Source organism: Festucalex cinctus, chromosome 7, assembly GCF_051991245.1.
Source record: "Festucalex cinctus isolate MCC-2025b chromosome 7, RoL_Fcin_1.0, whole genome shotgun sequence".
NCBI classification, from domain to species: domain Eukaryota; kingdom Metazoa; phylum Chordata; class Actinopteri; order Syngnathiformes; family Syngnathidae; genus Festucalex; species Festucalex cinctus.
Genome location: NC_135417.1, coordinates 24,598,383 through 24,611,494, shown reverse-complemented (window position 1 = coordinate 24,611,494; position 13,112 = coordinate 24,598,383). Strand labels below are relative to the sequence as shown.

General features: G+C 37.9%; 1 protein-coding gene across 4 annotated transcripts in view; it reads left to right on the top strand.

Annotated features, from left to right (window-relative positions):
• LOC144023045 (trafficking kinesin-binding protein 1-like) overlaps positions 1 to 13,112 on the top strand; it is a 51,491-nt gene that overhangs the window by 7,041 nt on the left and 31,338 nt on the right. For 2 of the 4 annotated variants that reach the window (XM_077528302.1, XM_077528301.1), the window contains exon 3: positions 7,024 to 7,218. In XM_077528302.1, coding sequence (XP_077384428.1) covers positions 7,024 to 7,218 — 195 coding nt within the window. Of the gene's footprint in view, positions 1 to 3,814; positions 3,966 to 7,023; positions 7,219 to 10,257; positions 11,007 to 13,112 lie in introns of those variants that run through there. The other 2 variants (XM_077528303.1, XM_077528305.1) reach the window with 2 other exon arrangements.

Sequence of the window (13,112 nt, the reverse complement as noted above, 5' to 3'; positions counted from 1 at the left end):
AGAAATTGTGTTTAGTCCTAAAAATTGTATAAATAATTTATTTGTGCTTTTGTGTATTGAGACAAATGCTACAGTATATAAACCAATTTCTTTGTAATATGGCAGTAGGGTTATTATAGTTTTGGAATTTTTCATTTTAGTTAGCTTTTATTAGTTTTCAGGATGGTTCTGTTAGTTTTTATTAGTTTAGTTCTTTAAAAAAATGCTTAGTTTTAGTTTAGTTTGTTAGTTTCAGTATTAGTTTTTTTAAAAAAAATATGTATTACTTGTCCGCAATATTTAAAAAAACACCATGGGAGCAACGTCATCTGAAGGTGCTTTTCTATTGGCTGCTGCTAGATGACGTCACTTCTGTGTGACATACTTTCAAACGTCATTATTCTGGTTTATATCAAAATAAATCTACTAAAAATCACATTTGAAATCATCCCCAAAGGCTCATGCATTAAATTAATTACCAAAGACTAAAATGAAGGACATGTTTGCTATAATTATAGTTAGTTTTAGTTAGTTTTGTAAATATAAAATGTATTTTCAGTTAGTTTTCGTTTTTTAAAAAGCATTTTCGGTTTTATTTTATTTCGGTAACAATATTGTTTTTTAAATTTTTGTTTTAGTTTTTTCATTAGTTTTAGTTAACTAAATAACCTTTAATGGCATTTGGTTTTTGATACCCTGCCCTCTTACTTTGACCATCTCCAAACATTTTTGTTTTGTTTATTTTATTTGAACTGAGTCAAATGACATTTTTAGCATATGTCGCGGGCCACTGAAAAATGGCCCCCGGGTGGTAGTTTGGACACCACTGAGTTCGATGTTCCAAGACTGAGGTCTCTCACTAATCATTGTCCCAGTCCCCAGACCGCTAGTGTATGAATGTGCGTGTGAATGGGTGAATGTGAGGCTTTGTAAAGCGCTTTGGGCACCAAGCGTGACCTTCTGCCTATGTATGTATGTTTTGTTTTGTTTTTTTCTTTTTAATGACAGACCTGTGTGTGTTTTTTTAAATGACTGAAATAAATTGTTATTCATCTATTCATATGGTGTAGAATTGCTATATAAAAAGCAGGCCATTTAAGTGCACTCCTAGCCAATGCATTCAAATGTAGTGCATCAAAAAGAAATGCAGTGAAGACTATGGTTACTTTGGTTAGCAATATTCCAGCAGTCTTGCGAAACCATGCCAATATGCACACTCAGGACTGTGACTGGAGTGAATTGCTGGCAGTACTAATGTTTTTACTCCATCATTGACATATTGCTTTTCTGTCATTGATCTTGTTTTAGGTCTTCAGGAGATGTTATTTGAGTTTTTGTTTGTTGAGCGATATAAAATGTTATATTATGTATGGATTAAATGAGATACTATTACTATACTATTGCTTGTAATAATTACAATTTTATAATCGCAGTATTGTGAAAAGGAGTCATATAGTTTTAAATGTCTGTGTACATAAAAGGAATTCAGCAAAGGGCAGTGCTGCCATCTTCTGGTATCTTGCCGAGCTTAACTTGTCAGGAAAAATATTGGGTGAGACAGTAAGTAGACAAGCAGAACCCAAACTGCTGGACTTTCTTGCCAACTTTATGACAATCAGAGCTTGCCAAATAAATAAATAAATAAATGAATAACTAAATAAATAACCCATCCCACATGATTCGTAACCAACAATTCAAAGTGTCTCAACTTAACTGAGTGTGTGACCGTGTAGATGTTCTGATATTCTTACATTCTTTTTACTTAGTGACTGCCGACATTACTTCTAGCTGGTTGACTCTCTGCATTATTGTTGACTTTTGTTTCAGGAAAGTCATAGAGTTGTTCCCCTTGTCATTTCACAGTCCCTATGAAAAAACAACAACAATACAGTAAGTTATTCCTACTGCTACTTTATTTACAACCACATAATATTATAATTTTAATAATGTTATTAATTAATCTTATTAATTAAACCCCCCACTTCTAGACTAAAAAGTAGGGCACATAGACCATTGCATATGGTTTGGAGGGTTACTTTTGATATGTATTCCGATACAGTTGATAGATGGATGGATGGATAGATAGATAGATAGATAGATAGATAGATAAGATAAGATAAGACACTGAAGCTAGCAAGCTAGACGTACCTTCACCGTGAGGTAAATTACGGTAGTTAGTTTTGTTTGCTTCATAAAGTTTTCCAAAACCTTTATCTTGGCCAGTGTTTGTTAAAAGGAGTGAAAGGTAAAAAGGAGTTAGGTTCAATCTTATAGACCACACACACACACACGCACGCACGCACACACACACACATTTGTAATTTTGATACGAAGGTACGTTACGTCAACTGCGGAAATAAACATTTTCTTTTTCTTTATTCCCGCCAGTGACAAATTTAGCAGATGATATTAGTAGTATGGCGTTTAAATTAGTGTTATTCCGATACCGTTTTTTGGCCCCCGATACCGATTCCGATACCCAGCTTTACAGTATCGGCCAATACCATACCGATACCTAAGGTGTTTTTTTTTTTTCCTTCAACATGAAAAAGCTGTCCTGCCATTGGTTCAGAGCATTCAAGGGCCAATAGGATATCTTAGATCGGCATGCAGTGAACATGTCACATATGACTGAGTGAGTGAATGTCGTGGACGAGCAAGACACAAGAAGCTGCATGCAAAATCCTATATTAGCGTTGGAATTAATGGTATCGGTATGTTACTTGTGAGTACTCACCGATACCACTGTTTTAATGCAGTATCGGGGCCTCTGCCAATACCAGTATCGGAACAACAAAGCTGTGAGTAATTTGTGTCTGTGGTCAATAAAACAACACTCGCGGCCCCCCCTTCAGTTTCAATGATGCATTTTTAATAGTGTTGTTCCGATACCGATACCAGTATCGGGAGAGGCCCCGATACTGCATTAAAACAGTAGTATCGGCAGCGGCAAGTACTAACAAGTAACATGCCGATACCATTATCTCCGATGCTAATATATGACTTTGGATGCAGCATCTTGTGCTTGTGCATGACTTTCACTGATGTGTGACATTTTCACTGCATGCCGAGCCAAGATATCCTATTGGCCCTTGAAGAATCTGAACCAATGGTAGGGCAGCTTTTTAATGTTTGGGGAAAAACATACTAGGTATCGGTACGGTATCGGCATCGGCCAATACTGCAAAACTGGATATCGGAATCAGTATTGGGGGCCAAAAAATGGTATCGGAACAATGCAAATTTTCAAGATTTGAGTTTCTCTTTGATTTAGGATAAAGTGTGTTAACATAATGGTGTTGATGTACTGTATAGAATTAACATTACTCTGATGATTTACTTTTTTTCCTCCATTTGTTACAAAAATAATTGCTTGTAGCACAATACTTTTGCCTTCTATTCAGAATTTTTTTTTTTCTTTTAATATAAAGAAATTAAGCAAATAAGTGTTATAAAAGCAGAGAAATACTATAAGCCAAAATGCTTGGTAGGCACTCGAATTGTACTAAGGAGTGCAAACCTGTTAACTTTATGCTCCATCTTTGGAACAATTGTACTACTGTACTTCCAATTTTGGTGCATTGGAGAGAGAAGTGTGTGCAGCTTGTGCAAGGAGTAGGAAGTGTCTATCCAGTTGGGGGCGAGTTAGAGCGGGAGAGACAGACAGACAGACAGACAGAGCTAGTGCGGGGCGGTCTATGTGGATATCGTCATTGGCATGTGAGGCATGGTGAACCAGTTTGGCTCAGTTCTCGTCTCCTCTTCACTCCTCCCTCTCTCTTTAACTTCCTCTGCCTCTTCCAACCAGTGCTGTTCTCTGACTTTTTTTGCACCCTCTGCCTTGCACTTCCTGTCTCACCCTCCCAATGTTCTTTCTCTCTCTTGTCCTGCTGTGGAGACTTTTGCGTCCTTTGCCTGTCCGGCACTTGTGGAAAATGTGATAGGTCGAGGGCTCAAGGTTTTTGTTCAGGCTTAAGGCAACATGAGTGAGTACATTGATGTCTTTGTGCTGTTTGATTTGCTGTCTGGTGAGCTACGTGTTTGACATATGGACAGTTACCCACATTCACTGTATTGTTGTCACTGTTTTCTCTCTCCTACTGTTTTGTTTATCTGTCGCTGTGACATTCATTTGGTTTACTCTCCTTTTAGTCCTAAAAACCTTTGTATAAAAAATGGTAGTTAGTGCTAGTTACTATATTATAAGTTCAAATATATTTAACATTTTAAACAGTAATGTAGTTTTCTGGAGTTTTTTGAAGGGCAGCCAGCCATGTTGACAGGAGCTGTACTGATCAAGGAGTTTAAACTTGGTTCATAGTCTTTTATGAAATATATTCCACAGCCAAGACATACAGTGGGAGTTGAATCCAGCCCTTAAAAATAAAAAAAAAGAAAATACTTATTGTCTCTTCCCAGTAATTCTGCAACAAAATCCACTGTTATGTAGTATCAGTAGCATGTCTTTTTGAATGAATTTAGCACACTCTAATATCTTAATATCTGCATAAAACATTGTTTTCCTCTGAACAAAATAACTGCTTAAGTCCATCATTATTGTATATTTATGAAACAGACCAAGTAAATTTTGCCATGTCTTAACACTCACATATGTTACATTGTTTGTTCATTGCTGTGAGTGGCAGTGTGACAGTGGACTATTCTTATATTTGAACTTGAACTTTTCTTCTCTTGGTGCAGCTGCAAACTGCTACTAATGTGGTATGACCTCACTTTTTTTTCCTTTTTTTTTTTTTTTTGCACACAATACTTTAAACTGAAAGACCTCACAACTTGACCATTTTTGGCACATGAATCCATTTTTATTTCTCCTTTTTTTTGTTTGTTTGAAGCCATCTTTGCACAAAACTAAAGTGGAAATGAAAATGTACACACTTAGTTAGATCAAATACGTGGAATATGGAATCATTCTAAAAACAACAGCCTGCTACTATAACACAAACCATAGCATTAATCCATTGACAATATACTACCATTGTAAAACTATAGAATAATGGCCACTTTTTACATCACACCTATGGGAAGAATTGTCAACGCTGACATTACAGTCTATGTAAAATCACCATTTATGGTAAATGGTACTTCATTTACATATATAAATCTTTTCCACCTTACAAGGCCCTCTAAGCACTTTACATTCAACTACTCATTCATCTGGTGATGACTCTGCATCAGGAGTAACTAGGGGTTCAGTATCTTGCTCAAGGATACTTTGACCTGCTCACAATGGCATTGGATCAAACCCACAACCTCCGGGTTGCGAAACGACCACTCTACCACTGTGCCACGTTGTCCCCATTTGTAGTCTTAGAAGTACTGTATTGAGACAAGTGTTTCTAATATATTGGTTATAGCTACTTGGGTAGTTTTTGACACCCAACAACTCAACAGCTCCCTGCAAACTATGCCCACAATAAAACCATGCACATATACTGAAATTAATAACTTGCAGCAATACAAATTTGCTCCCAATAACGTGTAAATACGTTTTTTATGTGTCCCAAAGACATAGTTATACGTTTTTGTTTTTGTTTTATTTTATGCTAGCATACAGAAGGCTTTGATGCAGCCTCTCAACTGCAAAGAATGGTTGCAGAAATGATAGTTTTTACACAAACGGCCAGCAGGTGGCAGCAGAGCAAAGGAGATCAACCAGAGCCATGTAGAAAAAAAGCTAAATTACTCACAATTTTAAATAGATTTGTGAAAACTGATGAAACTTAGATCTCTTTTAATGCTAATTGCTGCAAAATGGAAACAGATAGAAACATACTTTTTTCCTGATGAAAGAAGAGACTTTAATCTTTCTTTTGATAGGTTACATGCTTTTATAGCCATAGAACACAATATTCTGTGGGCCTTGCAAAATCAGTCAAATCCAGTAAAACAGCCGGGAGCGATCGGGATTGCTTCTGTGAAAATGGCTGGGAGTGAATGAGACAGTTAACAGCATAGACATTGTGATACAGGTCTTGCTTTGGTTCTTAAATTGTGCAGAAGTAAAAAAATAAAATAAAAAAATTGTGACTGTTGAGTGTATTTTGATTGTGCCATCAAACCACATTTTGGGATCATCATTCATGATTTCATATTTCAGAATGCTATGATAGTTTGGTTGGAAAGCCAGCACTTTGTAACTGAATACACTGTGATAAAGTCTTACTGGTTGTATTTGCTGAAGGATTGAGCTGCTGTGTGCACGTTTGTATGTTTCTTGAACACAGTCAGGCTTTCAGTCCGAATGAGCAAATTGTGTGAGACCGCATTGTTACAGAGTACGTACACAGACAGAAATGAAGACACCATAACAGTAGGAAAAGGACAGTCAAAACCAGTAGGACAACAAAAGCTATTTATTAGAATCTGTACTCTCCATATATAACGGATCATTATCGTTTTTGTTAGGCCACTACATAAAGAACTCTGGCATAGCAGTGGCGATCCGCTAAACAGGTCCCATGTAGTGATATTTTTAATAACACGGTGAACAGATGCAGATAACTGAGAGCTCAGTATAACTCCCCCCACACACTGCATCAGATCAGACCAGTGTATGATTTTAAATTAAGGGTGCAGAAACCCAAAATAAATTTACAGACTTTGTAGATAATTGTCAGTATTTTTGCCTTTCCAGAAAATAGACCTTTTATTTTTATTATTTTATTAAAATAGGAATTACGTGTTAAAATAGTTTAGGTAAGTAAATAATGACGCTGTAAGATTGCTATGTTACTAAGAAACCTGGACTAGCTCGCAAGCATTGTCTGAGAATGCAAATGATTGCATGAAGAGAATGAATACATTCCGTGAATTTGTTCATTCACTTCATGCAAGCATTCTTACATTTTACCACTAGATGGTGTACTAGGCTGTCTTTTAACAGTACAAAATTGTAACTAATTGCATTGGAATACTGTTGACCATGCTTTTAATATACATACATTTACAATACATTTTCTTTCACCAATACAAACAAACTAATAAGCAAACCAACAAAAAATGATTTTGTGTGTGTCTTTTTAGATGTGTGTAACAATACTGACTTGCCGGAGCTTGAGATTATTAGCCTTTTGGAGGAGCAGCTGCCAGTCTACAAGCTAAGAGCCGACACAGTCTTCGGCTACGAGCAAGATGACTGGCTGCATACGCCTCTGGTGGACCCTAACTCCTCCCTCGACCTGACAACAGAACAGATAGAGGAGACACTAAAGTACTTTTGTAAGTGCTTCTCTTTTCACGTGTATTATGTAGTGTGTAATGTATTTTCTATCCTCCATGATTACCATGGTAATCACTGTAAAATCTGCTAATGCTTTCCATAAAGGCGCAGATCTTAAAGTTCAAGTCCATAAATGAGGAAATCGTGGTTCACTTTGACCTTCACTTACTAGCTGCTTGGAACTTGCATAATCAACTGCTTGGCCACTGTTGCCACAACAATCTCTCTCCTGCTCACTCTCTCGCCCTCTGTCTCACTCTGTACCCCTCACTCGCTGCCTGTGTGTGTGTGTGTGTGTGTGTGTGTCTCTCTCTCTCTCTGTCTCTGTGTCTGTCTCTGCCCCTCTCTCTCTCTCTCTCTCTCTCTCTCTCTCTCTCTCTCTCTCTCTCTCTCTCTCTGTGTCAATGTCTCTCTCTTTCTCTCTCTCTCTCTCTGTCTCTCTCTCGCTGTCTCTCTCTCGCTGTCTCTCTCTCCCTCTTTCTTTATCTCCCTCTCTGCAGTTTGAAATTGTGTTCGCTTACTCTTTTACTGGGCATGTCTGTTGTATTTGTTTTTATCTGTATCTGACTTGTTTGTGTGCCACATAGGAATCAGGTCATTCTAGCACAGGGGTGTCCGAACTTTTTCGTTTGAGGGCCACATACAGAAAATCAGTAGGACTCAAGGGCCACGTAATGTTATGAAGAAAAATTGTGTTTAGTCAAAAATTGTACGAATAATGTATTGGTGTTTTTGCCTATCTAGAAAAATGATTAAAAAGTATATATGGTAAACCAATTTATTTGTAATAGTGGCACCTATTTTCTTTTCCAACACCTTACTTTGACCATCTCTACCATTTTTGAAATGTATTTTTTCATTAAGTAATAAAAATGTCAATATTGCAGCAATCCTAACCAAAACAGGCAAAAAGTGCAAAGCGACAATGCTACATCAAAGTATGCAGATAAAACAGATATGTACAAAGTATCAATGCTACAGTGACAGATGCAGCTATAATGATTCAGTGGATGTGTGCAAGAATTATGGCAAAGTGTCACAGTCAATGACTCAATTGTTTAAAAATGTTAATGGCACAGGGAAAGGAGCTGTTCCCAGACAGTGTGGTATACCACCTTTTTCCAGCTCTTGTTCTTGCAGTATGTCCTTAAGAGAGATTTTCAGTGGTACTAGCAATACATTTTCCTGTGTATAAATCACAAATGCACACAAATTAACATTCACATCAGGAAATATAAAAAAATTGTTTTCATCATTCATAATTTATTTTAGGTCACATCTACTTGAACAGTCACTCGGGTGTAAATTTGCTTCTATAATTAGCTCAGCAACTGTATAAATAGCATCTACTCAGCGGAGTAACTCAATCTTTCTGAGACATGCTAGCATGGGCATATTGACCTTACTTTTCTTGTTTTTGCCTGAGAACAAAGCTGACATTTTTGTTGTTGTATTTAACTATATTTTGTACTGTTGTCTGTGTAGTCATAGTGGTTGTTTTCACCCCTGTTGGAGTCATGTTGCTCCTCATTCCCTCAAACAAATGGTCAGGTCAGATGTCAATACACTAGTGTCAGTTTGCTTGAGGACTGATGGTCTGTATCTGTTTCATCCTTACGCTCAGCCACTTGAACTTCCATTTGTTTGATAACTTTTTCTTCGAGTGATTGTAACTAGCAGCATATCATATCCCAAATTGTATCCCTAACCAAATTATGCAAATTATAATATCCTCCTGGCTACCAGGAAAAAAAATGTTGTCCAATTATGTTTATTTTGATATTCCCCAATCTTTGTGAAGTAACTGGAATACTGCAAAAGAAATGTTTGGAAAAAAAAAAAAGGTTTTATTTTTAAGCTATGATTTGTCTACTACAGAGGACATTTAAAACTTAAATGCTAGGCTCAAATACAGTTAAAATAATTCAAACAATACTTTAATGTGTTCTTAAGAGTCTTATAGAACACATGCTAACAACATTTAAAGCCTAAATTTGTTCAATAAAAAGTGTTATACACTTACTTTTCCTCTTCCCTAAAAGGTGCTTGCACTGAGGGAAGCCCCACCCCTACACATTTGGTATAATTGGAAAGCTCTGAATGTCCTCTATAGACCACAAAAGGAGTTAATTCAATCATATGCACTGGGTGGGAGATATTCAGGTTTAAAAAGGTCCATTGCAGAGGACAGATTTGAATTGCTGGTAGTCAGGAGGTTACGTAACCTGGTGTCTGATAAGGATTGGTTGTCATACATTGTCTGTGCCACCATAGGTCATGACTCATAAGTTTCCAGGAAATAGCTTGATAAATACTGAACATCCACCAACCACGTTTATACTGTAACTCAATTAAGATATCAAACAAATGTGTTAATACTTTATATATATATGCTTAGCCACAACATGAAGTCACTGTGCAGTAAATACAACAGTTCCAGTACTAGAGCTATAATTAGGGGTGGAGGGGAATCTAATGTCGGTATATTCTTGATGTGTATATAAAGTCAAACAATAGACAAATATTCATCTATGTATGTAGTATGTAGTGGCTCAATTTTGGGTTACACTGAACTGAAGTGTAGCTGAATATGCAATTAGAAAGTTAGTTGATTAACTGTATTTCTTTTAATACGAGGGCTTAATGTCTGTCTGAGAAGAAGGAGTAGTAATAGCGGAGATAGTCATGTACCGGCATGTTGTAAAATATAACATTAATACGCTCATTTAAATCTTGTTATGTAATGATACATTTAGGTTGTTCAGTATGCATCATCCACGTCATCTATTCCAGCTCCATGCGGCTTCTACACGATGCTCAGCTATGGAGTCTGAGCCTGCTGCTATAGCAACCACTCACAAGGGCAAGCTAGGGGAGAGGGAGTGGGTGGTAGCGTTTGCTGACGTAGCATTGGTGGGTGGCAGGAAGATGGCAATGCTGCCTCTCATTGGCTGTGAGAATTGGCCCACCACGCCCACTCCACTGTCATCCTTTCTGCTGCAAAACCCGTGACTGCTGCTGCTGCTTGCTCTGTCACAGTCTGCATCTTTGGATTTATTGAGTCACTGTAAAAGATGCAGTGGTCCACGTGCAGAGCAGGTGCTGGGACTGAGCAGGGAATACTGCAAAAGAGAAACTGATAATGCTATATTAGCTAATTACAAGACAAGATGCTGACATTAGGCAGACTGGACGATATATCAACAGGAAGTCATTGATGGATGGGGACCAGAAAATATACTGACACATCTCCAGTGACTGGAAAACTGGATACCGATCCAAAAGATGGACTCACTATATAGAAAGGCATGGACAGATGAAAAGATGCTCACACTAATTTCTGAAACAATAGAGCATTAATGTGAGACTTCAAGATAACTGGTGATACAGATAACAGATCTGGGAACTGTTTGGCAGCATGGCACCAGAAACAATATGGAGCACACTACCCTGACAGCAAGCTGCTAATGAGTGTGGGAGCAAAAGGACCTGCGAACCATTGGAGCGAGTCGTTTGTGGGGCAATACACTCTGCCAGCTAGTTACCACAAACTATTCTGGGATAGCAGAGCTGGACCTTTTATTGACAGACGGATACCTTAGAGTATATAAGACCCCAGTGACAGCTGGTCATCTCGGAGCATGCTGGAGTGTTGGACAAACCAGAGCTATTGGAGACAACACAATACAACTGTTCCTCTCAGCAGTGAGGATGAAGAGACGGGGCCAGAGGTTTGTGAAGGCAGACTACTATGAATTGGACTGGTACTATGAAGAGTGTACTGATGGTAAGACAGTCTTGTGTATGACAGATGTTATTGGAAATTCACAGGTGACAATTTATCAAATACTTTAATAATTTAATAATTTTAACTTTAATAATACACTAGAGTTGAGTAGTAAACTATAGAGTAATTGCCAGCTGGCTCTCCTATATTTTGATTTTTTTATACTAAAACCGAGGGGATTAATTCAGAACGAATGACCTCAGTGTAACCCCATCTCCATGTGTGTTATAATGCTGTTTGATAACCACAGGTCCTCTGGTTGTTTATATGCATGATGGAGGGAAGAGAGGCAAAGAGCAGGATTAATGTTAAGGTTTATCTGTTAAACTACAGTAATGTTTTGTTTGGGGGGTTTTTTTGGAGAAAAAAAGGATTACTATGATTATTACGTAAACTGGATATTGTGTTAACATTTACCACGGGCAGCATAAATTTTATTTGAGAATGTTGGTTTTCTTAAAGGAAGGCACCTTTAATTTTACATGTATGGCTTGATTGGCAGTAAATAGTTAGTTTAGCTACGAAAAACATGCATAAGAGCTGAAGAATACACCCCAATATTGATTTATTTAACTTTTTTCAACATAGAAGTACTTCCGTGTTGGAACGCCCTCAAGTGGTGACGTAACAAGTGTGTATACTCGCTTGGCGAACAGTAGTTCACGCAGACAGAACGACGAGGAAGACACAAACGTCACTTATGCCTTACTGTATTGCAAAATTTTGCAAGGTGTCGTCAAGGAAAAACCCGCGAGGAGCACACTGGTATGTTATCCCCAAAAAAAAAAAAGACTATTTGCGTAGAAAATGGCTTGCTAAGTGCTGTCGACCTCCCGGCAAGGACAAGCAGGCGCGGACGTTATGTTTTATTAGCTCGTAAGTTGTTTATAGTTCACAAATTGACCATGTTCATAATCTTATTTTAACAAAAAATTTATTGAATGTGGATTAGTGTCATTATCATCGGCATGTGCGACGTACTACATTTGTGTTCTGTCCCGCTGTTCTTCCTGTGGTGCATTCCAGTTTCATTTGCATTTCTATTAATTTCGTTCGGATCCCAACCATTGATAACCAGCCTAGGTAACGGCGTCTCGCATTTCCTTACTTCATTTTGTCTATAAATAAACACGGTTAATACACAACCTTCTTGCAAGCTTTCGTTTACATCATCGGGACGCTACGCAAAAAAAGAAAAAAAAAACAGCTAGGGGAGGTTGGGCGCTGTAACGACGATACATATAATTTTACTATTTTTTTCTTTTTCCTGAAATAGTTTGTCAGTTCCACACGTTTTGCATTGCTCGTGCTGTGTGTCACTTTACCTGTTGGATATTGGCTCCTCCAAGACTTTTCTTCTTCACATCTTTCATCGCAACCAAAGCTATCCTGAGAATGTCTATTTAGTATTGCCATGTTGAATGTCTGATGTTCCAGGATGCAGTTGAGATTGTCCGCAAGGAACCGATCCTCGATTTCTTTTATTTCCAGACAGCACACATTCATTAGCGGATTGTCCATTCCTGCAGCTCCCGCACGAGCACCACTCACCCACCGCCTGATTCACTCGTTCGTTAAAGTTTATTTTGTGCCCGAAAAGACCATCTGGCGCCACAACTTTCACATCCAAGGCAGACTTTCCTTCGGTAGGGTTATTTTGTCGTGTTGGCTCGAAGCGATAAGGTTTAATCCTTCCGGGTTTGACGCTAGATGCACGGCTGCGTTGCATAGCGCTTCCATCGTGTAGCGTTTACACACTAGTGATGTAAACATCCGGGTTATTTAGTCACGTGTAACAAACATGCCGGCGTTCGATTCATTTTAACATCGGTTTAAAAGTTATTAAATGTACATAAAAAAATAATCACGTCAACAAATTAATTATTGAAAAAGTAGCAACTTTTTGCTGCTAAAAATGGATCAATAAGTAACGTGTCCCTTTAATAGAGACAGCTGAGTCATTGTGCTCTATTGTGGGCAACTCTTGACTCTCTGTGTGCATGCTGTTGTGTTTAGCATCTAAACGCGTACATATCCCTTTTAGTGCCAACATTTACATCGAGACATACTGTAGACGTAAAGTGCAGTTGTGTGGTTGTTAAAGTA